The sequence below is a fragment of the Vulpes vulpes genome, chromosome 1 (genome assembly GCF_048418805.1).
Source record: "Vulpes vulpes isolate BD-2025 chromosome 1, VulVul3, whole genome shotgun sequence".
Taxonomy (NCBI): domain Eukaryota; kingdom Metazoa; phylum Chordata; class Mammalia; order Carnivora; family Canidae; genus Vulpes; species Vulpes vulpes.
Genome location: NC_132780.1, coordinates 64648060 through 64675621, shown reverse-complemented (window position 1 = coordinate 64675621; position 27562 = coordinate 64648060). Strand labels below are relative to the sequence as shown.

The 27562-nt window shown below is 35.4% G+C and overlaps 1 protein-coding gene and 1 pseudogene across 3 annotated transcripts; one reads left to right on the top strand and one right to left on the bottom strand.

Annotated features, from left to right (window-relative positions):
* Window positions 1-648: 648 nt before the first annotated feature.
* On the bottom strand, window positions 649-27562 carry ZUP1 (zinc finger containing ubiquitin peptidase 1). 3 transcript variants are annotated; one of them, XM_026002434.2, is made up of 10 exons: window positions 27290-27562; window positions 24746-25317; window positions 17280-17390; window positions 15271-15392; window positions 13567-13735; window positions 11137-11325; window positions 10176-10341; window positions 5367-5518; window positions 4067-4287; window positions 649-885 (listed from the first exon to the last, which is right to left on the bottom strand). In XM_026002434.2, the coding sequence occupies exons 2-10, from the start codon at window positions 25302-25304 to the stop codon at window positions 838-840; spliced, it is 1737 nt and encodes a 578-aa protein (XP_025858219.2). In that variant the 5' UTR covers window positions 25305-25317; window positions 27290-27562; the 3' UTR covers window positions 649-837. The 3 variants fall into 3 exon arrangements, with proteins under 3 accessions (XP_025858219.2, XP_025858218.2, XP_072621651.1); XM_026002433.2 differs by lacking the exon at window positions 649-885 and having other exon boundaries at window positions 3705-4287; window positions 27290-27545; XM_072765550.1 differs by lacking the exons at window positions 649-885; window positions 27290-27562 and adding an exon at window positions 27160-27184 and having other exon boundaries at window positions 3705-4287.
* LOC112922659 (eukaryotic peptide chain release factor subunit 1 pseudogene) lies at window positions 17652-18804 on the top strand (annotated as a pseudogene).

Genomic DNA, 27562 nt, shown 5'->3' with positions numbered 1-27562 from the left:
ATCTGATTGTTCTGCTATAAATCGGATCACATGCTGGCCTCTAGATTTGTCTTTGTCCCAGCACTATTTCCTAGTTACCTGGTATTCTCTAAGCTTCTGATAGTCTTTCAATGAACTCCCTTCTGCTCAAATTGGCCAAAGTAGGATTCCTGCTTACAACCTTACTTGACACATCTAACATGAATCTGAAAGTTTCTTTCCTATAGGCCATGTTAAACACAAGGTTCTAATTCACAGTTGTATGGGTAAGAGTATAAATATTCTTTTTAGAGTTATAAATAACTCTTTTTAGAGTTATACCTGTTAAGTATTAAGGTAATTTCTAGGTGATAAGGAGGGAATTTCATTATATATGTTTTATAATGAAAGAAAGCATAATGCTCAAGTGCTAAGAGCTTGGAAGGGAGACAGCCTGGGTTCAAACCCTGGACTACAATCATTTTCTTGGGCAAATTACAAACCTGGCAGAGCTTCAGCTTCCTTACAGGACTAACAGAATTGGTCTCACAGAATTATTTTAAAGATTACATTTATTAATACATGGGAAGTACTAAGAATACCTAACACAAGGACCCAATAAATATTACATATGACTATCATACAAAACCAGTTTCTAACACATAATTCTAAGAGGAAATACAGAACTCATAATGCAAACAAAACAGTTTATTGAAATAGTTTCTAAACAGTGAGGTACTCGAGGTATGATGTGGATGTTTCAGAAATTGTAAGTTGAGTATTTAGAGAATTCAGATTCGTAAGCACTATGAGGGAGTTTATAGTATCTGAATTTGGAAAAGAAAGTAAAATCCCATGACCACTGCAATGCTTAATTCTTCAAGGAATCTTCTCAGCTGTGAAGACTTGAGAAGCTTGTCTCCTGGCCTTGAAAAGGAATTTTAAAAAACTGTTAATTTTAAGCAAGAAGTCCATTATTTAGAATATATATTAATTACCTAACATAAAAAATAAAATCTGGACTTTTTTTAAGATAATGAAAATTCCTTAAGAAAAATTACAACTTCAAACTTAGGAAATTAGGAACAAACATTTTTTCTTTTTAAGTAGGCTCCACACTCAGCGTGGAGCCCAACATGGGGCTTGAACTCAGGATCCTGAGATCAAGACTTGAGCTGAGATCAAGTTGGATGCTTAACTAACTGAGCCAGCCAGGTGCTCTAGTAATAAAGATTTTTAAAACCAACCCAAAAAAGGAAATTAAACAAAATACCAGGTAAAGAGAAAAGAGTAAAAAGAAAATTCACCATTTTAAGGAATGAGTCAAAAATAAAAATGATGGCTCACAGTCAGAGAGACACGTATAAACAGAGAGGGCTGTGAGCAGAGAATCTTTAAGAAAATTATCTCCTTCATTATGGCTTTAAATGTCACTTTAAAAGACTTTTAAGCATTTGTTCTATTTCTACAACTTGAGTTATGAATCAAGGCATATTATACCAAGCCAGTTTAAAACGAAGTTAAATCAAGAGTACAAGGATTACAAAATGGAAAACAGAATGCAGTGCTTCTTTGTAGAATTTAACTAAAACATGTCAATGTATGAAAAGAATTGAGGAAAATGGCTATTAAGTAGGTGTGTATGCATTACTTAATTGAATTGCATTAGGAGATATTTGCCAACATAAATTCTTTCACTTAACCAAGTGCTCCAACATCTGTAACAGTTTGGAATTATTACTCAAAATATACTTATGGCAGAAATGCATTATGGTAATTATAGGACAGCTGCCAGGATAAAAACAATTTTTTGAAACCTGTTTCCTTTCCTTGAATAAGAGCTGCATGATTATTAAAATATTATAACTAAACTCCAAATATGAAGAATATAAAATGCAGTTACAAATATCTACACTTTGGGATACTTTAAAATACCAAATATGTTCTGAAATTCCTACAATTAAAATTATAGTTATCACTTAGGAGGAAAAACACATTTTAAAATGAGCTATAAAAAAATAAAATAAAATAAAATGAGCTATAAATAAACCACCACTCTGAAATAAAAAAGTAAAGTCATTAATGAGCCATTAGTTGAAGCTGCAGATGTCTATCTGGTGATACACAGATCAATCAGTATGGCAGTATTTGCTGAATTCCTACAAGGTAGACAGCACTGTTAAAAATGGCAGAATAACTATAAGACACAGTGATTTAAAACAAAAAGGAAGAAACAAAAACGTAGGCTTGAAAGCGGTATGTAAAAATAACGTTAACTGATTTTTTTTCATTTTTCAAAATATAGTATCCTATCTTAAAAGTGAATTGTTCACATATAAACTTAATTAACAAATATGAAACGACAAGACATTGTATCCTCCCAGAAGCAGCCACATAGGGCAGAACTCTGGATGTAAACTGACTGAATTGGAATCCTGCCTCTTGTGACTTAGCAGCTGTGTGACTTCAGAAATGTAACAACTCTTCTGAGCCTAGACATCCTCATCTGTAAAATGGGAATAATAGAGCCTACTCTATAGGGCAACTGTGTAATTACATTAGTTAATATCTGTGTAAAAATGCTTAGCGTGGTGCCTAGTGCAAAGCAAGCATTACAAAGTAATACTTTATTAGTATTACAATTATAATCATATTATTTCTTTTCCACCTAGCAGTATTGTACATAATGAGGCAAGTTCTAATTCTTTTAAAGAAGTTAAAGACACAGCTACTCTCTATGACTCAAAAAAAAAAAAGAAAAAAAAAAAAAGAAAAGGACAAGCTACTATTCTAACAACATCTCAGTTCCTACAATCAGAAAGTTAACATAACACCAAACTAAAATGTTCAGCTAGGTTCCATGATAATATTTAACCTCACTTATGCTCTCATAAGTTACCTGTATACTGATGAACAAGCATCTTGGCATTTTATAACAATTAAAATTAACCTCTGACAAAACAAAAAACAGACTCTTAACTATGGAGAACAAACAGATGGCCACCAAGAGGGGAGGTGGGTGGGGGGTGGGCGAAATAGGTACAGAGGATTAAGATACACTTAATTGGTAATGTACAGAACTGCTGAATCACTATATTATATCCCTGAAACCAGTATAATATTGTATGTTAACACTGGAATTAAAATAAAAATATATTTTTTTAAAAGTCTAAATAAATAAATAAATAAATAAATAAATAAATAAATAAATAAAATTAATCTCTAACTTTATGCAGCCAAAGATATGACAGGTGAAAAAAATGAATGCAATTTTGGCATGTAATTCACTCCAAGGAAACCTTTAAGATTTAATTAAACTGAAGAACCTCTGAAATATTTGCCTTTATATCCCAAGTTGTGAGGCTGAAAAGATTACTCTAATTCTCTCTCATTTAAAGCAATTTTAGTGTTTCCACCTGTAATCCTGTTATTCTTCATAAATGCTCCTCTCTAGGCCTCTGTCTCTCTTCTCCTTAGGGGAAAACAAATCCATGTGGAATACTCAAATAGGCATTTTTTTTTTTCCTTTTAAGATTCTGGGAACTGTGCATTTTTTAGACTTGATATGCCACTACATACATAGCTTCAGTTTATACTAAGTGGAGGGTTTTCAACCTCTAGAAATTCTTCTGTAACGTACCAGTCATCACTTAGCTGTACGGGATAAAGAGGCAACTGTATTGAAGTTAAATTCTAGAACTGTGTATATCCAGTAAACCCAAGTGCATAACACAGATCCTCAATAATCACAAGAATCACATTTAATAAACCATAATTGTTAAGACCAACATGCATTAGGAGTCCTTGGATTAAGTTAGGTCTTTTTACCATATATGTTGCCATTTTTCATTATGTGCCTGGTATTAACAATTATGTTATACAGTATAAGATTAAATATTTTTTTGAAGCTCTGAGTCAAGTTAGGTAGCACCTGAAATTTAAAGATGTCCACTCCAGAAATTAAATGATACAAAACCAAAATATCTTTGCCAACTGAAAAATACAGAATGAGATAAAAAGGGATAACACTGATGATTTTAACTAAAAATTTTAAGCCCGTAAATTCAATTTGTTCAAGCTTCACACAAGAAAATATGTAAATACTTACAATTTTCTCCTCAGAAGAAAGAACACCCTCTACTGCCACTATCTGGTACTGCTTATGTTTTAAATTTCCCACAAATTTCCGAAGTTGTTTGAGATTGCTAGCCTCTGTATCTTGCTTTAATAGTTTCTGCATTTCCCGAGAAGGACATCCAGGATCAAATATTAGTAAACATAATGTTCGATTTTTTCTCTCTTCAATTCCAACAACTGTTCGACTATGACCTATCAAAAAACAAAACAAAACAAAACAAAACAAAACATACCCAGCTGTATATATGTGTATGTCCTATCTATTGCTACACATATAGATATGTTACTAAATACATACACATACACTATATACTCTCTGTATGCAGTGTGTGCACATGTGTCTTTGGAATATAAATAGTCCTTCTAACCAGTCTCTCATTCTAAAGACAAAATAGTTTTAATTCTATTTCCTAACCTTTACTTTTCATTTTTTGAAACCTTTAGTTTCAGTTTTTTTTTCTTAAAGGCTTCATTACAAAAAATTGTCTACTGTGGCATATATTTATTTTTTCTTTCCTAATCCCTTGATCCTTCTGAATCAAATCATCTCACATGAAAGCATTTGAAAATTACCACAAAACAGAAACTCATGAATCCAAAAGGTTAACAGAAGTAAATTAATATATACTAGAATTTCAACAGGGAGGGCTCAATACATTTACAGCTTGTATTCCTAAGTAACAAAATTCCCTACACTTACTTCTTCTACTCCTACTGATTCAAATCATCTATTCAACAAAATGTATCAAGTATCCATGTGCCAGGCACTATTCCAGGCAGTTAGCTGTACAGAAGCAAACAGAACAAACATTCCTGCCTTCGTGGAGTTTTACTCTAAAAGGAAGGAATACCCTATAAACAAGGTAAATAGGTAAGCATATATTACGTTACATACAAAAAAAAAAAAAAAAAAAAAAAAGCAGGGAAGAGAGAAGATGCTAGTGTTGAGGGCTGTTAACAAGGTGGAATTTTAAATAAGGTGATCAGGGAAAGCCTCACTGAAGTAACGTACATGAAGACCTATAAAAAGGAAGGGATGAATAAGAAAGGAAGAGTGAACCCAGGGGCCCTGAATGAATGAGGCACAGCATCTTTCATTACCTAGGAAGCTACCATAATGACAATGTAGCTCTGAAAATCAGACTAATGTCACAATACTCCCCTCTTCCCTTGTATCTGAATCTTAATCTATCCTAAAGCAAAAGCCAATCAGTTGTCCTATAAAAGTATTATCTTATAAGCTATACTTCCTATCTATGAGTTATACCAACCTTGATGCTGAAGATAGATAGGAGGTTTAGATGTACACACTACTTTTGGATTCCCTTCTCTCTCTGAAGAATAATAGTTCAATATCCATTCAAATAAGCGAGGATGGGTACCCAAAGGACCAGTTGACTTATGAAAATCAACAATGTGGCATCTATAAAAAATTTGACAAAATGGATTATTTGGAGAATATTTTTTAAAACATTTTCATCAATGGAGTTATCAAATACAAAAAAATTTAATTTAGAACTAATTTTATCCCAGGAGTATTTTCCTAAGAAGAAAATACATATAAATTTCATTATGTATCAGGAAAAGTATCATTTTAAGAAAAAATAATTATTTAAATAACTTTATAATAAGGTTGATGGCTGATTTCAAAGTTACAAACATTTTCTGACATATAGAATCTCCATGAATAGTAAATGAGGACCATACTTGGTTTTTAAAAGTCACCTACATGTAATCTGAGACACAAATTTCATTCTAAACTCTCTAAACCTGGGTAGCCCCAGTGGCTTAGCGGTTTAGCACCGCCTTCAGCCCAGGGCATGATTCTGGAGACCCGGGATCGAGTCCCACGTCGGGCTCCCTGCACGGAGCCTGCTTCTCCCTCTGCCTGTGTCTCTGCCTCTCTCTCTCTCTCTCTCTCTCTGTCTCTAATAAATAAATAAAATCTTTAAAAAATAAATAAAATCTCTAAACCTGATCAATTAGAAACTGACTTCTAATTTTAATTCCACAACAGCCATTCATATCCATTAAAAATATCCTGAATATTTTTCCTGTTGGCTCTTACATTCCAATAATAGACAAGAAAATACCTGTAAAGATGTTAGAAAAACTCTGTATATATTCCTACCTATACATCTACCCATCCCCTATTTGGCACTAGACCACAGTGGTGTTCCTTCTTCAAGAGAAGTCAACCTTGAATAAACAAAATTATTTTAACCAGAAGCACTACTGACACTTCTCAGTAACTATTTTTAAAAGGTTGGGTATAAGCAAGGCGTGTCTGGGTGGCTCAATGGGTTAAGTGTTCAACTCTTGATTCCTGTTCAGGGTCTCAGGGTTCTGAGATCGAGCTCCACATCAGGCTCTGAGATGAGCATGGAGTCTGCTTGAGATTCTCTTTCTCCCTCTGCCTTTCCCCCAGCTTGTGCTTAGTCATTCTTTCTCTCTCTCTCTCACATAAATAAAATCTTAAAAAAATAAATAAAAGGTTGGGTTATAAGCAAAATTAATTAAGAGCTTTACTGTCACTTTAAAGTACAGCACAGATACCCTTTCCTTGTCTCTCTGGACAATAAAATCTCCAAATACACCAAAATTGCAATGGTTGCTATTCTTAGCCTCAGCAAGTGTATTGTTGATAACTTCCAAATGATTACTAAGTTTTAAACACTGAACTTCTGATTAAATTTTTAAAAAGTAGGTACACTGCTTTTAGGTTAAAAATTGATGACATGTTTAGATTTAGAATTTGAATAATATCCTAGAGAAAGGAAGACATTTAAACAAATAGTAAACAAATTCAGAGTATAGTATTAAAGTGGCTTTACTAAAAAACTAAACTATTTCAGGCACCAAGAAAAAAGCTGGACATATCAGGTATTCTAGATATTTTCCTTTGCTTAAACATTATTTGAAAACTCAGTACATGGGGATCCCTGGGTGGCGCAGCGGTTTGGCGCCTGCCTTTGGCCCAGGGCGTGATCCTGGAGGCCCGGGATCAAATCCCACGTCGGGCTCCCAGTGTATGGAGCCTGCTTCTCCCTCTGCCTGTGTCTCTGCCTCTCTCTCTCTCTCTCCCTGTGTGACTATCATAAATAAAGGGAAAAAAAAAAAAAAAAGAAAACTCAGTACATGGTATAATATGTAGTCTTAAAGTGTCAACAGACTGGCAAGAAGAAAAAGAGAAAAAATAAATTTAGAGGGCATTAAAATAGTACTTTCAATATAAATAATTTAATATACTTATTAAAGTCTTTGTCTTTTATAGATTTATTATATATGACTGATGAATCCCTGACTCTACCTTTGAAACTAATAATACACTATACGTTAATTGAATTTAACTTTTAAAAACTTAAAAAAAAAATAATAGTGTATTGCATATTTGAAGGCTGCTCAGAAGGTAAATCTTAAAAGTTCCCATAAGAAAAGATTTTGTAACTATGTACAGTGATGGATGTTAACTGGACATTGTGGTGGTCATTTCCTAATATACACAAATATCAGATAATTACACTGTACACCTGAAACTAATATAATGTTATATATCAACTGTGCCTCAATTTAAAAAATGTTTGAATAGAGACATCTGGGTGGCTCAGCAGTTGAGTGTCTGCCTTCGGCTCAGGCCGTGATTCCGGGGTCTGGGATCTACTCCCACATTGGGCTCCCTCCGGGGAGTCTGCTTCTCCCCCTGCCTATGTCTCTGCCTCTCTCTGTGTGACTCTCATGAATAAATAAAAAAAAAATATTTAAAAAAATGTTTAAATAAATTTTTATTTATTTTGAGAAAGCACGAGTTTTTCTATTTAAAGTTCTATTTAAAGTTTTTCTATTGCCGTTTAAAAGTTAAAAAATATTTTTACCTCTGAAACCAATCAATTAATATTAATAGAGTAGAAACAATGTAAAACAAGCATAAAGGAAAATACAGAGCCATGAAGCTTAAAGGCAAAATTTCAATTAAAGATGACAAACATCTATCTCTATTCCCTCTTGAAAGCCCAACAACATAGTACTGAAGGAGAAAATAATTCAGATAGTAAAGACAAAAGAATGGAGACAAAAGCAAGAAAAGGAAATATAAAAGCAAATGCAAAAAAATAGACAACTGTCTTAAAATCCCAGAGAGGCTGGAAGCTTAGAGGCACTAGGTATTGGGGAGACTATACAATATGAAACAAATTGAAAGCTTCCACAAGGAAGGCAAATCACTGCTTAACTATTCCCTCCATCAACGTAGGAGCTTAGGCAGGAAAGTGGAGAACTCTTCTTTGAATGGTCCTTTACTGAAATTTGAGAGTTCCTCAAATAGCAAGCTTCCACTTAAAACTGTAAATGAAGCCTGCTCATCTTCAAGCTCCATGAAATCTTACAGGACCCTCTGATCAACTTTTTAGTGCCTCATCTTCACTCTAGGAATGGACTAAGGATTTACAAAAGTTAGAAGAAAGCCTTCAAAATGCAAAGGACTAAAATAAATAGACATGAAAACAAATTAACATGGAAGAAACCCACAAAATCCAAGGAATAGAAAGAAAATAAATGCTGGGGAAAAATTTTGCCACCATAACAGACTATGATGCTATGAAATTACTCCTTAAAATTAACATGATTGCTAAGATACAAATTTCAATAGAGTAATTGGGAGATAGAACTGAGAAAGTCTACATAGTAAAACAAAAGCAAAGGTAAAAAAAAAAAATGAAACGTGACCAATAAACTTAAAAAGTGAAAGGAGTTACGTGGCCAACTACCAGAAATTCCAGAAAAAATAAAGAAAAGGGAAGGATCATAATTATCAAACAACAGCTAACCTCTGAGTTCTTATTATATTGTAGTCACAGTTCTAAGCACCTTATTATTTAATATTACTCTAACTCTGTGAAGCAGTTAGTACTTACATGTTCTTTTTATCAATAAATGGAACTAAGCTATAGACAAATTAAGTCATACAGCCAATAAGCAGGAAAGCTAGAATCAATTGTAGGCAGTCTGACTCCAAAGTCCAAGCTCTTTACCTCTATCCCGAGATCTTTAAACTCACAATTCCAGATTCAAAAGGAAAAACAAATGCCCAATATAATGAATTAAAGCCCCACATTCATGGTGGAATTTCTTAATAGCAGAACTAAGAGTTGATGCAAAAAACTTTCAGAGAAAATAAATAGGTTATATATAAAAGGAATGAAAATCAGACGACATCTTACGTTCTCAATAGGAACATTGATTGCTAGAAGTCAACAGAGTAAAAACTTAATTTGATCTGAATATGATTTTGAATTTAGAATAATATAGCCACCCAAACTATCAGTTTATCATTAGACACCTTTCCTTAGGGAGCTAATGAAAGATGTGTTTAAGCAGAAGTGTAGTCCAAAAAAGATAAAGACATGGAATCCAGAAAAAATTCCAGGCTCCGCTTCAAGGAAACCATGATGGAATGCTACATGATTAGCTTTGAAGGGGATCCAGGAGACTAGCGAGCGCAAAGACAATAGAGGGCTCAAGGAAGAAGTGTCCAGGAATAGGAGTGCCTCAGATTACAAAGTGGAGTGTGTAAAAATGTATGAGACCATGATGCACCCAAATAGTAATAGGGAAAAGAAAAGACAATTCTTAACTCAAGGAAAATTTTTAAAAGGTTTTCAGGAAAGGAAATAAAATCAGCAATGAATGATATTATTATTATAGTCATGATGTAAACTCTGACTTAAATAAAAAAGTGAGATTTAATCAAATTATAAGGACTGAGGGTGAACATAGGTAGGAAATGTGAGGGAAATTCAAGAGATGATGTCTAAAACTGATAAACAAAAAACAAAACGTAAAAAGCCCTGAGAGAAAAAGCATATTATTCAGAAACAACTGAAGTAACTAACAGCTGCCTCTGAGAAATCAGACTTGAGAATAGAGAAGAAGATGAGCTAGAGACTGAATTATTGATTTTTAGTATAAGCCTTTCAGTGTCTCTTAAATTTTATTTTTTAAATGTCTCTTTGATTAAAGAAAAAACAACAAAGAAAACCTCCCAGATATGACAATAACCTTAACTTGGGTTTTGTGGTACATACTTTACCCGTAGGGAGGTCAGGAGTGTATATACTTCACATGCTCCGATCCAGGCCTTTGTTCCCTGTAACCTGTTATTAAGTTGAGAGGCACCCTGTGGATCAAAACCTTCCTTCCATGCATCTTCAATCATAGACTGAATTTTTGGAATGCAAGGAATTGACATACCTAAAATTATACAAGCAAACACATTACATGACAGTTACTAAAGTACTAAATAGTATCAGTTAGTAGTACACTATGTGCTCTAGAGGACCTATAACACGGTTTTTAAGATCATTACTCTTGACATTTTCTATTGTATCATTTTCTCTTCTTCCAACCAGAATTCAGGTTTTAACGTAATTATCCACCAAAACACTTCTTCGTTACAGCTATTAATTGTATGTACTATATATGAATTCATTCCATATTATATGTACAGGTGATCCTTGAACAATGCAAGGGTTAGGAGCACTGACCTCTGACACAGTCAGAAATCTGCATACGTTTTGCTCCCCCAAAACTTTCTTAAAGATTTTATTTATTTACTTATTAGAGAGAGGGAAAAAGACATTGAGATATCACAAGCAGGGAAAGTGGCAGAGGGAGAGGGAGACTCCTTGCAGAGCTTGATCCCGGGACCATATGAGCCGAAGGCAGACGCTTAACCAATTGAGCCACCCAGGCACCCTGTGCTCCCCAAAAACTTCACTAATAACCTACTGTTGACCAGAAGCCTCCCCAATAAATATAAAAGGAACAGTTGATTAACATATATTTTATGTTATACATATTATATACTGTATTCCTATAATAAAGCTAGGAAAAAGAAACTCATAAGGAAAAAAGTCATAAGAGAAATAAAATACTAGGCTGTAAAAACTCCATTTATAAAAATCCATGTATATGTAGTTCAAACTCATGTTTTTTAGAGGGCCTATGTTATCAGTGGACAAATTGAGGGAACTGTATTTCACATACCTTTCAAGCAATCATCATAAGCATCATTTTGCAGTAATGATGAAAGTAGCATCTGGAAATTTCTGTAACCACAACCCCAACCTTTGTCACCAAAAGATGAATGAAAGTGATCCACCCCTGTGGAAAGCCACACGCGTCTCACATCTGTGGCAGCATTCTGATAGTATCTATAAAGTGCTTCAATAATTCCTAAAATAAAAAAAAAAAAAGAAGATTTAGAAGGATAAGCTATCCTCTTATGGATAAGCTATCCTCTTCTATGGCTGTCTCATCTATTTCTAGTATCAGCCCCTCTCCTCCCTCAAGTGCCCCATCTAAATCCTGTCAATTCCATCTTCTTTATCTTTTGACTGTTATAACCTTAGTTCATGTCTTTCTTGTTACTACTATGCAAGTTTTCCTGACACTAGCATGCTACTTACTTATTACACAGAATTGAAGCGGTTTACATCTTTCATTTCTGCACCTGCAAGGTGCACATAAAAGTATATTATTGAATGTTATTCTTGTCTATTATTATATATAGTGTTGGACATTATGCTCTCTGAAGCTCATCAATTTGCTCCCAATTTAAAACCTTTAGTAAGGGATTCCTGGGTGGTGCAGCAGTTTGGTGCCTGCCTTTGGCCCAGGGTGCGATGATCCTGGAGACTTGGGATCGAATCCCACATCGGGCTCCCAGTGCATGGAGCCTGCTTCTCCCTCTGCCTGTGTCTCTGCCTCTCTCTCTCTCTCTGTGACTATCATAAATAAATAAAAATTAAAAAAAAATAAAACCTTTAGTAATTTCCTATTACCTATAGAATGGTTATAATCCATGGTATATGAAGCCCCACAGCAAGCTATCCTTTAATTTATCTTTTTCTCCAACCATTCTTCTTGCCATAATTTTGGCTGTCACCTAACTGAATACATTAAATGTTATTTTGCCCATGGAATTTCTACTAACAATGTCTACTAAGCACTTTTTATATACCTAGCACTATGCTAAGTGCTAAGATGCAAAAATATATATATGAAGATATATAAATAAAGATATATACACATATATGTATATACATATATATAACATTTTCCTTGAAATCTCATGGACTCAGACCATAGTAAGTACTATAATATGGATAAACAAGGTGTTAGGACAGAGTACATGTGATCCTGTCCTTTTGCCTCCTTCTGGTATACACTTCTTGTATTTTGAAATCCTACAGATACTCCACAGATCACATGCTCATGTCTTCATAGACCCTTTCCCTGATTCTAAAACCCAAACAAAACGGTCCTCTTTCCCTGAACACACACTTCATTTATTTGTTGTGCTCCTAGGTACTAGCCATATTCTGTCACAAGAGAACACAACAGTTTTGTGTATACTTTACTTCTCTACAGACTCTGTGAAGGTTGTGGGCAGGAAGGTCTGAACTGGGTAACCCATACCTTCTCAACAGGGTATGTGGTACCAAAAAGACAATCACTGAACTCTTCACTTGAATGAGGGTAACTATGGGAAAATCAGTTTTGTCCTTAACAAGATAGAGCAAGTAAGTCAAAACAATTAAATGAACCAAGAGTTGTAGCTGTGCCTAGCATATGAAAGATAGAAATATATATATAACCATTTCCAAGGAATTTTGAAAGGTAAGATTTATAATCAAGAAAAAGAATAAAAGACTATGTAATTGATTAACTAAAAATGGTAGCATGGAATGGATACTCTAGAATTCAGAGAAAATAAATGTGAACTTCAGTATCAGAAACTTTGATGAAGAAAACAAGATTTGAGAGAGATCACTGAGAATGAGAGGGAAACCTCCCCGCCCCCCCCAAAAAAGAAGTAATGAACATTCTAATATACATTGGCATACTTATTACTAAGACAATTACTAAGACAATGGTGAGGCACCATTGTACATGTACCATAGTACATTTGAAGAATGTACAAAGATTGCAAAATATTTCATTAATAGTTTTTAATATTGATTATATGTTGAAATAATAATATTATGGACATATGGGGTTTTTGTACATTCTTCAAATTTCAATGTGTATTTTATACTTTCCAGAATATTTAGATCTGGGCAAGCACATCTCAAGTGACTATAGGAATTTAAAATTATATATTTGGTTCACTTATACTTCTATTACACAGCATTGATCTAGAACATAGTAAACAATAAAACTTCTAAAAGGTTCATTTTCAAATGTCAAGTAAATGAACACAATATAAAAGTAAATTATTTTTAGGTGACCTATTTAATTTAAAAATAGAAGTGCAGAAGTTTCCAAAAAATACATTAAAAAGTTATTTGAACAGTCACCTAAAAGTATAAAAACTATGGGTTATTAAAATTAAGCAAAATTCAAATAATCCTGATTATTACCTCATTGTTACATGAAGTACTAAAATAACAATTTTGATGTTTAAGTACTTACCAGAAGTTTTTGTTTTTCCATCATCAATACCAATAGCTAGAGATTCCATCATATCAGCTTTTCTTCTATGAAATTCAGATGGATGCATTCTTCCCCTATTGACTTCTATCTCCATATTTCGTAGTTGCTGTTGTTTGTATCCTCCAGAGTTATCTAAACCATATTGTCTCTATCAAACATAAAAACAAATGACTTAATTTTTATGTCCCTTTACCTCAGTGAAGATGGAAAGATGGAAACTTACTACAATTTTATTTGGAAATGTAATTTGAAACATTCTGGTGTATAGACTTTTATACAAGTCAATTCAAGATTTTTATTAGAGCTAAATAACACACACACACACAGAAACCCTGAGTTAATAAGAGCGTTTCTCTATAAACTACTACCATAGCAAGAGATTTGTTTTCCTTGTAGTTGGCAAAGTAAAGAATCCTGTCTTTCTACTAAAGGTACAGAAAAAGGCAGATGAGTTCTGAACATATCACTGATTTATTTAAGAAAGCTTGTCAGTTCTTATTTGGTTCCCAGGCTAGTCAATGAAGTCCTACTTAATCCATAATTCATTCAGGCAGTAACTCTACACAGTAAATTTTGTTTTTTTGTATACTGGATAGAGAATCTCAAATGTGTAACACAGCCTCTATGGAAAAAGTTTCTGAGATCTAAACAATTTGCAAAGTTACTTAACAAACTTCCTATTTAAATACTGGAAATCTTTTGTATTGATGATGTTCAAAATTATGCAAGACAGGGAAAATTTAGGAAAAGACAACTTTTTTTCTTCCTCTGAAAGTTGGTAGGAAAATATTTTGCAAATAAATGAATCACCAAGGAGAAAAATAGCCTAAATTAGATATTCCAAAATGAGAATTAGTCATGTGTGACATATCGGAGAAGAAAAACTCAGAAGTAGGCCTGAGAAAATTATTTGTACAATGCACATTAGTATATTAAAGGTTTTGACAAATCTTGAAGTATACAAACCTGTTTGAGTATTTTCAAACTTAATCATAAACCCTTTTTATTCAAACATAATCCTATTAGCACATAGAAAGAGAGTATTTAGAAACTGTGAGCATTATTAGCACAGGTAACACCATAGTCCACAGCAAATTAGGACTGAGAAAAGTAGAAAAATCTATTAGAAATTTAAATGCACTAAAAATATATTAGGTGCTGCCAGTTTAGTTTAGCAGATACCATCATCAACCTAAGATAAAAATCTCAAATATCATAAAAAATGCATTTTCCATTAAAAATGGGTCTTTAAAAATTCCTGAATTGCAATCACTAAAAGAATCAGTCAGGAGAAATTAATTCAAAGTTTCTCTTTTAAGTATCTATACAAACACTTAAATTCTGAATCTTGGTTTCCTAATGTGCCCTATCAATTTAACATAGGTTTGAATCTAGGCTTTACCATTTAATACAGCCCGAACCTGAACAAGTTACTAGTGCTCTGTCTCTACTTCCTCATCTGTCATGTAGGGAGTTGTTGTGAAGATTTTGAGATACTATATATGAAGTTCTTATCCCAGGAAATGACCAGAGTAAATACTGTTATGAATTATAAAATGTAAATGTAAAAAAAGTATTTTATATACCAACAATGACAAAACTAATAGGCTGCAGTACTGACAGCATGTTTGAAAAATAAGAATTCTACCAAAGCAAAATACTTTAATTGTTTAATCTTTGTACCTGCAGCTTCTGAAATTCTCCCATTTCTTGTCGTGCTTCTTCAGATCTCCTCTTTCTGTCTTCTTCTTGTTGAAGTTGGTGAGCCAATTCCAGATCTCGAGAACACTGTACTCTGTTTATGCCTATTAGATATCAGTTTAGAATAAAATAACAACTGTATTCAAATCCATTATACGTTAACTCCTGTTTTTTAAATGAAGTAAATGTCATTATTTTGGTATTTATTCATGACTATGATGTCATGAAAATATGGTTTCTAGCAGAACTTGAACAGTTTCTATCATGGTACCACCTTCACTTAAATCACTAATACTCACTGAGTAGGTAGGCTGTGACAAGCATTTTTCATTAATTATCTCATTTGATCATTATAACAACCTTAGGAAGTTAGGTATTATGTACTAAGGAAACCAGAACTTTGAGATATTAAGTAATACTCTTAATTAGCAAAAAAGGAAAACTGGCTTTTAAAATAAACCGGTGGGAGAAAAGAAAATAATAGAGGGCATAAAAATATGTTTGCAAAGTCCAGCTTAATTATAGTCTGGTCTCAAACAAATAGTACAACTTTGCCACATGTTGCCCTGTTTCCTCTCTACTCAATACCTGCAGATCCATTAGCTAGTGGCTTCTGGCCAGGATCTTGTCTCCCTGACTTCTAATTTGATATCTGAATTATGTATCTGGATATTCTTTCTTTCCTTCCAAATCTCTCAGTCTATACTACATCTTCCTATTGGTCCCCATTTCCACTGCCGGAGATAAGCAATTTACAACTGATTTTTAGCGTACTTCTGACGCTATCTACAGTGATTTACTCAGGCCATACCTTCCATTATTTACCATAGGCTTTAGAATAATTTATGTACCCCTACAAAGCCTATCATAAACAAAAGAAGAGTTATCAGACATTCAGCTTCAGAGGGTTATTTTTTCCACAGTAGTTAGTAGAAAATCACTGGAGCAGAGGACTGTTCATCTTTGCTCCAGGGATTCTTATTTTGAGATTAGGCTGAGTGAGCAAGGAATATTGTCCATGAAGATCCTATTCCTTGTACTGAGAGTAAGTACTAGGATCAGTAATAGAGGACACTCAAGACCCCTGAATTATTAGGAGATTTCAATGTACCTTAAGAAAATGAAGCCCAGTAGAACACAATTGGTTTCTCTTAGGGTCTACTTTATATTGTTTCATTGGGACTCTGAAACTCACAGGATCTTTCCACTTCTAAGGCACCACAATGATTTTTTAATCAATGCCACTACTCAAAGACATAGAGGACAGAGAAAAAAATTGTACAGAGTCACTTACAAAACTAGTAAGTGATAATATAATATCTGGGCAAATAGAAGATACTGGGAAAACTGGAAATGAACTTGAAAAACATTTAAATCATAAAGTTCACGTATTTTAAAAAAATTATATGTGTCATATGGCAGCTTCCTAGCTCATCAACTTTTGCTGACCTGATGCTAAATTCAGTAACTTCTAGCTGCCGAAATAGCTTCAACTTCATCAAGCATATTTCTTAAATTGTACCATATATCACTGTCTTCTAAATATTGGTATTTTGGGGCAAAACTCTGGGGTACACACCACTAGTTTAGTTGCTGGTCACAGCAATTTCTATACAACTTTTCTGTGAAACAACTTCTAAAAAGAAGTTGAAGGGAGGGCAGCCCCGGCGGCGCAGCGGTTTAGCGCTGCCTGCAGCCCGGGGTATGATCCTGGAGACCCGGGATCGAGTCCCACATCGAGCTTCCTGCATGGAGCCTGCTTCTTCCTCTGCCTGTGTCTCTGCCTCTCTCTTGCTCTCTCTGAATGAATAAATAAGTACATCTTTAAAAAAAAAAAAAAAGTTGAAGGGACATTAGAATTCTTTAAAGGTACAAATTTATTTTTAACTGATATGCTTTGTTCTCTCTATATCACTACTCTAAAGATTCAATATATTCTAGGCAGCAGAAATTACATCACGAGATTCTTATTTTTAAACACATAAACATACCTTGTCCAAAGCTGCTTTCTTCTAAATGTAAGTCGACATGTTCCTGAAGAATATGGTAATTTGTACAGATGAGCCCACACATAGGACAGTCATACAGAGGTTGATCATGGTCTGTTTTGGAGATATAATTTAGTTGGTTTTTTAAAACTTTAAGATTTTTTCACCTGAAGTCAAAGATTGTCTACTGCCCAATAACCAATTAAATAAGTAAAAGCTCTTTATAGTTGGATTTAAAGCTATTTTCTACTTCTAGAGTCAAAATGGAAGGCTGAATATAAGCACAAATCTCTTACCACTATAGTAAAAGAAAAAAATTAATAATAAACAGTTGGATCTGTAGTCAAAGCAAGAAAAGTATAAAGGAAAATTAAAATGGTAAGTAGGGGCCAGTCTATGCATGAATTTTAGGGACTAAATTGTCAGCACCCTCCCTTCAAAACTGAGTGGTGAGGTGCAAAATTCAGCATAAAGCTTTCAGCATAAAGCTTGGAACTGGGATCACACTGCCTAGTTGGGAGCAGGAGATCAAAGTGCTGTATTCACCAAGCAGCACTGTAAGCAGACAGGTGTAGCTTGCACAGGAAAGAAGCTGCACCCTCTGCATGACCAAGAATTAACTGATATTGTGCACAGAAGAGCGACACAGAACACTGAGCTGAGCAAGCCATACATGTAAGGCCTGGTCTGGAAATGGAATAACCATATTTAGAAAGTAGCTGAGACTGCTATGTAGCTTTTATTTCTACAAAGTGAATGTGACTGGTCTCATTTTAGGTGGATTGGCTGACCTTAAAATTGAACTAAGTCAATCTGATATGTTTGGTGAAAGGCTACAATCAAAAGATTTAAAATGAGTTGATATATCCTATGGTGGTGAAAATGGAAACCAAGCCATTGAGTTATCTACTGTTGTTCTTTCAAGGTAAAATTCATTCAAAAAGAGAAATTAATTCAACACTTTGGTGAAAATTAGCCAGGACACAGACAAGTACTGTTTTGGAGCTGACGATACACTAAAGGCTTTGGGATGGGAGCTGTAGAGATTCTAACAGTTTATGAAAATCTGGATTCAATGAGAAATGTTCTTCATTGCCAAGGCACAGAAGAGGAGAACATTCTCTATCTAACTGTAGAATAGGAGAAGGATAAATCTCATTTCACTGACAGGACAGGAACATGAACTGCTTAAAAATATGTCCCTGATAGAATGGTTTGCTCACAACTCTAAAAAATTTGGAGCTACATTGGAAATTGTCACAGGTAAGTCATACAAAAGATCCCAGTTTGTGAAAGCATTCAGTGGAGTTGCAAGTATCTTGCAATACTGAGTTGATTTCCATGGAATGGAATACCAAGGAGGAGATAATGAATTTTTTTTTTACCTTGATGACTAGTAGGCAGTTGACATGGGCCCCACAAAACTGTACCACACCCTCTAGCAGCCAACTCAAGGAACATACCCCACTGGCTACTGAAAACAAAACCAAAACAAAACCAGACTCGACCCTACACGTGGCTTTGTCATGGTGTCAACATTGCAGCCTTCAACTAAGTTCTTAATGGTATTTCCCAAAATGAAATGTAAAAAGAAAATGATCTCCCAAAGCCCCCTGCTAAACATAAAAATCCAAACCCACAATCTCCAAAAGCTGTGAGAAAACTGCAAAAGTTATAACATACACAAAATGGGAATACCAGAAGGGTGAAAGGAACAAAAGTTTTAGAGCAATAATGTCTGAGAATATCGCAAATTAATGTCAGACATCAAACTATAGATCTTGGAAGCTCAGAAAACACCAAGCACAGTAAATATTAAAAAAAAAAAACTACATCTAGGCACATCATATTCAGACTTCAGAAAATCGAGGATAAAAAACTTTGAAAGAAGCCAGAAGGAAAAACACCCTATCTATACAGGAACAAAGATAAGAATTACATACAACTTCTCAGAAGTGATTCAGGTAATAAGAGAGAGGAGTGAAATATTTCACTTTTCCAGAAGGAAAAAAACCCCATCAACCTAAAATTTTATACCCATCAAGATTATCCCTCAAAAGTGAAGGAAAAGAAAGAACTTCTCAGACAAAATTGAGGGAAATTGTTGCCAGTAGACTTGCCATGCAAGAAATGTTAAATTCTTCAGAGAGAAGGAAAATGGTATTGGTCAGAAACATGGATATCCATAAAGGAAGAGTATCAGTGAAGAAACAGGAAATAGTAAAATAAAAACTTTTATTTTTCTCATTGATATAAAAGTTTATTCAAATAAAAATAGAAACAATGTATTCAATTATGTGGGGGTGTGTGTGCTTACATTTACTTGAAATGAATGACAGCAATGACACAAGGGATGGGGAGGAATTAGGAATAAATATCTTATTACTAGGTCTGTACTCCTACAGTGATACAGTGTTATTCAAAAGTAGACCTGGATTAGTTGTTAACATACACTGCAAATTCTAGGCTAAGCACTAAAAAAAGTAAGAACAAGTATAATTGATATGTTAAGAAAGGAAGAGTAGTGAGCAAGTGACATCTCCTGCCTAGTATCAGGAGTAGAAGTTCAAATGCATCTTGATATCAGAATCACCAAGGAAAACATAATGCAGTCAAGTACTGGAGAGAACCCTTTACTCAAAGTAAACACAGAGAAACACACACAGAAGAGAAAGAACAAGATAACCTTCAGTATTAGACATTAGCCTGCTATGACCAATAGGTCTCTTCTAGCAGCCAATATACGGCAATTGGTCTGTACACACCTCTCTTGTGCCACAGAATGAAGGATGTCATCCCCTTCTGGCAGAGGATGCCATCCCACCTCTGGTAGAAGATAAATCCAGTAGTAAGGCTGGTTCGGGTGCCAGATGACACAAGTGGTTACACAAAACAAAGGAGTATACGTTATTGCCTGAAACAGGGAAAAATATTTCCAAACACAGGCTGTGAGGACTCTATCTCTTGATAAGGAAGTGTTCCAGGCGAAGGCTCATTCCTATGTAGCCAAATAGGGTCAAAAGACTACACGCATGACTGTTTTTCCCAATAGAAAATGAAATCATATGAGAGGCTCAATTAAACCATAAAAGACAGAAAAAAAGTAGAAGACAAAAAAAGAAGCTAAGAACAAGGGCAACAAATAGAAAACAATAACAAATATCCAACTATAGAAATAGTCACTTTAAACATCTCTGGTCTAAACACACCCATTAAAAAACAGATTATCTGAGTGGAGCAAAGTACAAGACCTACCTATATGCTGTCTATAAGAAATTCTATTTTAAATATAAATACACATATAGAGGGATGCCCAGGTGCCTCAGTTGGTTAAGCGTCCAACTCTTGTTTTGATCTCTTGGGTTGTTGAGATGGAGCCCTGTGTGAGCTCCACACTCCGGGGGGGGATATACTTGAAGATTCTCTTCTTAAGCCCCTCCCCCCTGCCAAATAAATGAATAAATCTTAAAAAAAAACCATATACAGATTAAAAGTAAAGGGATGGAGAAAGATACATCATGCTAACACTACCCAAAACCAAAACCAAAGAACCAGGAGTAGCTATATTAATTTCAGAGAGGGCAGATTTCTGAATGAGGAATGTTACCCAGGATAATGTTACTACATAATGACAAAGGGTTCAATATTCCAAGAAGACACAATAATCCTCAGTGTATATGAGCCTAACAGAGTTTTTTTGTAAAGATTTTATTTATATAATCATGAGAGACAGAGAGAGAGAGAGAGAGAGAGAAGCAGAGACACAGGCAGAGGGAGAAGCAGGCTCCATGCAGGAAGCCCGATGTGGGACTCAATCCCAGGACTCTAGGATCAGGCCCGGGGCTAAAGACGGTGCTAAACCGCTAAGCCACCTAGGGATCCCCGTAACAGAGTATTAAAACACATGAGGCAAAAATTAATAGAACTATAAGAAGAAACAGATGAATCTGCTATTATACTGTTAGAGAATTTTTTTTTCAGTTAGAGAATTTTTAACCTTCTCTTTTAGAAGTGGACAAATCCAGTAGGTAGAAAATAAGGATATAGTTTGACTCAACGGTACCATCAATCAACTGGATATAACTGATACGACAACAGCAGAATACACATTCTGCTTCAGCTCATATAAAATATAAAATATTCACCAAGACAAACCACATTCTAGGCCATAAAACATAATCTAGGCCATTAAACCTTAAGAAATTTAAAGAATTAAAGTCAAACAATGTCTGCTCTCAGACTACAAAGGAAATAAATAAAAATTAACAAAAAGAGCCAAAAAATCCCCAAATACTTGGAAATTAAACACACATCTAATTAATGTATCAAATCTCAAGAGAAATTTTAAAATATTTTAAACTAAATGAAAATTAAAGTACAACTTAAAATTTATGCAATGCAGCAAAAGCACTGCTTAGAAGGAAATTTGTAACACTGAATGAATGTATCAGAAAAGAAGAAAGATAATCATCTAGGTTTCCACTTCAGGAAACTAGAAAAAGAACAAGTTAAATCCAAGATAAGCAGAAGAAATTTTTTTTAAAAATGAGCAGATAAATGAAACCAAAAACAAAAAACCAAGAGAAAACCAACAAAACCGAAAGCAGAAGAAATTTTTTAAATGAGCAGAAATAAATGAAACTGAAAACAAAAAATCAAGAGAAAACCAACGAAACCAAATGTTTTTTTTAAAAATGAGCAGAAATAAATGAAACTGATAACAAAAAATAAGAGAAAAACCAACGAAACCCTGGCCAAACTAAGAAGAAAAAAGAGAACACCGATTGTTAACACCAGAAGTAAAAAGGAGAACCTTATTACATGTCCTATGTACATTCCAAATATAATAAAGTTATATTAGGTTAAAGTTATATTAGGTTATACTAGGTTAGTTAAATTAGGTCACAAATTTGTAAACTAGATAAAATGGACCAACTCCTTGAAAGACACAATCAGGTAAATTAATACCACCACCACTACCCCAAAAACAACAACAACAACAAAAAACAAACCCCAGGTAAAAACCTAATAAAATATATAACAAGATATACATGAGAAAAAAATACAAAATTCTGATGAGAGAAATCAGTAAACAACTAAGTTGAGAGATATTTCTTGTTCATGATAGGAAGACTCAATATTGCCACAATATCTATTCTTCCCAATTTGATCTATAGATCCAAGGCAATCCCAATAAAAAAAATCCCAGCAAGTTATTTGGTGGCTATCAACAAAGTGATTCTAAAATGTATATAATGAGGCAAACTATGTAGAATAACCAACTTACTATTGAAGAATAAAGCAAAGGACTGGTTCTACCTGACTTCCAAGACACTATAAAGCTGCAGTACTGAAAAAAAAGAACAAAGAGATCAATGAAACAGAACAGAGAGCCCAGAAATAGACTTATAGCCCAATTAATCTTTGACGAAGCAAAGGCAGAATTATGGAGGAAAGAAAATCTTTCAACAAATGGTGCTGGAACATGTGGACATCAAAATACAAAGAAAATGAATCTAGACTCAGAATTTAAATCCTTCACAAAAGTGACTTGAAAATGCAATACATGTACTATAGATCTGTTATCCAAAATATACAAAAAAACCTCTTAAAAATCAACAATAAGAAAACCAAAACCAGATTAAAATGTGGCTGAAGACCTTCATAGATATTTTACCACAGAAGATATACTGATGGTTAAGTAACCATACAAAAAGAGATTCATGCTACGTTTATGAGATAGCACTTTAAATTAAGACAAAAAATAAATTAAGATGAGATACTACATTACAAATATTAGAATAGCCACAATCTGGAACACTGACAATACCAAATGCTGGTGAGGATATGGAGCAAGAGGAAATCTCAATCACTGCTGAAAGAGCTTGGCAGTTTCTTATTAGAACTAAACACACCACATTATACAATCCATTAATCACATTCCTTGCTATCTACTCAAATGAATCGAAAATTTGTCTGTATAAAAATCTACACATGGATGTTTAAAGCAGCTTTATTCCTAAATGCCAAAACCTAGAAACAACCAAGATGCTTTTCAGTAGGTGAATAGATAAATACACTGTGGTACGTCCAGACAATGGAATATTATTCAGCCCTAAAAAAGAACTACCAAGCCACGAAAAGACATGGAGAAAACTTAAATGCATATTACTAAGTGAAAGAAACCAATCTGAAAAAGCTATATACTGCATGATTCCCAATGACATTGAAAAAAGCAAAAATACAGAGATAGTAGAAAGATCTGTGATTGCCCCAGAAGTTAGGGTTGGGGAGTGGTGAGTAGGTGGCGCACAGAGGATTTTTAGAGAAGTGAAACTATTCTGCATGATAACTAAAATGGTGGGTAATTGTTATTACACATTTGTTAAATCCTATAGAACATACAACACCAAGAGTGAACCTTAATGGAAACTATGACTTTGGGTGACAATGATGGGTCAGAGTAGGTTCACTGATTATAAAAAAAAAAAAAAAAAAGATTATCACTTGGACAGTTATTGATAGTGGAGGAGGTTGTGAATATATGAGGACAGTGGGCACGTGGGTATTCTCTGTACTTTCTACTTAATTTTACTGTGAACCTGAAACTGCTCTAAAAGAATGACATTCATTAGTTAAAAAAAAAATGAATCTAGATACTCCTTACACTTAAAAAAAAAATTAACTCTAATGAACCACAGGCTTAAATGTAAAATTCAAAGCTACAAAACTTCTAGAAGATAACATAGGAAAGATGACCTTGGATTTGATGAATTTTTAGATATGACATCAAAAGCACAATCCATGAAAGATCAAGTAAGTTGCACTCCATTAAAAGTCAAAACTTCTGCTCTATGAAAAATACTGTTAAGAGAATGAAAAGACAGGATCCAGATTGGAAGAAATATTTGCAAAATAACTAACATCATAGAGTGTGTTTTCTGATCATAAGAGAGTCAATCTCAGAACCACAGAAAACCAGAGTCCAATACAGTTCAGATGCCATTGGGCTGGGGGTAAGTTAAAGCATGCCCTCTGAAAAATGGACTCTGAGTGTATTCCTCCTCAGAAAGGTTCTAAAACTATTCTCAATGTAGTTGAAACATTAACTGAATCAAAATTCTTTTCCATAATTATATTCTTAGATTGCAATAATAGCAAATGAACAATGTTATAAACTGTATTTAAAAAACACATTTGCAGGGTAGCCCTGGTGGCTTAGCAGTTTAGCGCCGCCTTCAGCCCAGGGCGTGATCCTGGAGACCCGGGATCGAGTCCCTCATTGGGCTCCCTGCGTGCAGTCTGCTTCTGCCTCTCTCTCTCTCTCTCTCTCTGTCTCTAATAAATAAATAAAATCTTAAAAAAAAAAAAAAAACCACATTTGCAGTAATCTGATTTACAAACCAATTTTTAGGACACCATATATTAAACTGAGACTACGGTTTTATTACATAAAATGAACATCTTACCTTCTGATGGAGTGTCTAAAAGATTGGCATGCTTCGTTTTCACATGATTTTCCATATCTTGACTGCAATCTTCTATTCTTCCACAGAATGGACATTCGGGAGGACTATACACTGTTTCATAAATTGATCCTTTTATTTTAGATAGGTCACACTCTTTCTCCCTACTTTTAAGGAATTTTCTAGATTCAGTTAAGTTCTCCGAATAGGCTTTATGTTTTAAAGTGTCATCACTAGGCAGGGTTTGAGGTGAAGTTTTTGGATGATTAGATGCACAAGCTGAATGGACACTAGAATTAACTTCCATTCTACACTGCAAGGTGTTGTCCTTCCTGTTATCTGAAGTTCTAATTTGTATCGTATTGATCCTTGCAAAGCTTCTTTCTAGTTCATTTTGCTCAAAGTGAGCAGTTTCAATATGAAAACACATTTCATCATAATTCACACCTGACAACTTGCAAAATGGACATATAACTTCATTTTCCATGTGCACGATTAGAAGGTGAGCCTTCATGTCTGGTTCTGAGGTTACTGTTTCACCACAAATATCACAAGAAAGCATAGTACATCAGTAGCTAGAAAAGAACATAACATTATTTTAAGTTTGAAAGGCTGAAGAGAAATGCATTCTATAAAATAATCTGAAACAAAGTTTTGTTTTGTTTTGTTTTAAAGATTTAATTTATTTATTCATAGAGACACAGAGAGAGGCAGAGACACAGGCAGAGGGGGAAGCAGGCTCCATGCAGGGAGCCTGACATGGGACTCGATCCAGGGTCTCCAGGATCAAGCCCTGGGCTGCAGGCGGCACTAAACCGCTGCGCCACCAGGGCTGCCCCTGAAACAAAGTTTTTTTTTTTTTAATTTTTATTTATTTATGATAGTCACACACAGAGAGAGAGAGAGAGAGAGAGAGAGGCAGAGACACAGGCAGAGGGAGAAGCAGGCTCCATGCACCGGGAGCCCGACGTGGGATTCGATCCCGGGTCTCCAAGATCGCGCCCTGGGCCAAAGGCAGGAGCTAAACCGCTGTGCCACCCAGGGATCCCCTGAAACAAAGTTTTAACAAATATTTAAAACTGGATTATTTAGGTGATAGTCTGATGTACTTAACTATTCCTCAAATGTACACACCTCATTTTATAAATCTCAACCAAACTTTCTCTACTGAATTTTAAGTTTATGGTTTCAACAAAATAAAGGCGATAATAGTTCAACTTAAAAATAAATAGCTTTTAAAATGTTTAGAAAAGTGTCTCTCGTCTGAGGTAGAGAAAAAAAAAATAATGTTCATAAAATTTCCCAAGTAAGACAAGTCAGTTATGAGAAAACTGTAATAAGAAATCTTATTAACTGATCTAAATACCGAAACTTAAAGTTGTTAACAATGGGGAGTGTAAATAAACACATCTTGGTACAGGAGTTAAAGAGCTTCAGATTGGTCACCTGGGTGGCTCAGTTGTTGAGCATCTGCCTTTGGCTCAGGTCATGATCCTGGAGTCCCAGGAGTCCCACATCGGGCTCCCTGCAGGGAGCCTGCTTCTCCCTCTGCCTGTGTCTCTGCCTCTCTCTCTTTCTGTGTCTCTCACAAAAAATAAATAAACTCTTAAAAAATAAAAAAAGAGCTTCAGATTTATCAAAGTAATTTAAGTAACATTATCGTCATCCTATACGGAGGATTTGTCAGGTCACCAAAGCCAGAAAATGGTCAGCCAAAATGCTAACCCAAACGCTGGGCTTTGGTTGGGCTCCAAACGCTGTTTTCTTGACGGAGAGAAAGAAAAAACAAACAAACAAACAAACAAACCAAAACAGAGTAACCATGGTAGAAAAGGGCACCGATTCTAGAACCAACTGGATTACAAACTCAGGTTTCAAAATGTTACGTAAGACAATCGCATCCACGTCTTTGAGGTTCGGTCTATAAAATGAATTGTACCAAAAATCAGCACTTTAGGGTTTTATGGACTAAGAAAGCACTGGGTACCGACAAAAGGCGATTTTTGTTAAGAATCCTTAGAAAGCAACCACAGCCACAAACTTCCTACATCGTTCAGCCAAGGGCTGCTTGAAAACAAACAGGAAGGGTGGCCCCGGTGGCTCAGAGGTTTAGCCCCCGCCTTCGGCCCAGGGCCTGATGCTGGAGACCAGGGTTCGAGTCCCGCGTCGGGCTCCCTGCATGGAGCCTGCTTCTCCCTCTGCCTGTGTCTCTGCTTCTCTCTGTGTCTCACATGAATAAATAAAATTTTTTTAAAAAAACGTGAAAACAAGTTTCTGACTCTAGAAGGAAATTCTCCCAACCCACCAGGGGTAAGAACGTCACGCCCAGTTTCATTTCTTCCCGGGGCCAGACAGCGGCGGGCTCGGAGCGGGGGGATGGGGGATGGGGGATGGGGGACGGGACCGCAGGTTCCTACCCGCCCGAAGGTCCGGCCGCGGCGGATGGGGGAGCGGGGGATGGGGGATGGGGGATGGGGGATAGGGGATGGGGGATGGGGGATGGGGGATGGGGGATGGGGGATGGGGGACGGGACCGCAGGTTCCTACCCGCCCGAAGGTCCGGCCGCCGCGGCACTGCCCCAGGCTTAGCTTCCTCTTCGGGTTCGCCGCCGGCGCCGTCCGGCTCTCCCGCACAGAAGGGCCCGTCCAAGGAAGAACTGACGCAGGCCCTCCCTACACCCAGAGATTCTCAGTTAACCAAGAAAAGAATCAGCGCCTCCAAAACACTCGAAATTCCATCACCACATTCAAAGAGCCTTTTCCTCTGTCCCCGCCTCCCGGAAGGAAAAGCCTCCCAGCCTGCACTGCTCCACGCTTCTC

Excerpts from the sequence above, each read along its gene's own strand:
- ZUP1 (XM_026002433.2), bottom strand. The coding sequence starts at position 25,304 with ATGCTTTCTTGTGATATTTGTGGTGAAACAGTAACCTCAGAACCAGAC. Across the intron at positions 17,391-24,745 it reads TTTAGACACTCCATCAGAAG|ACCATGATCAACCTCTGTAT; the intron begins GTAAGATGTTCA and ends TCTCCAAAACAG. Across the intron at positions 4,288-5,366 it reads TATCTATCTTCAGCATCAAG|GTCATAGTCGAACAGTTGTT; the intron begins GTTGGTATAACT and ends GTTTTTTGATAG.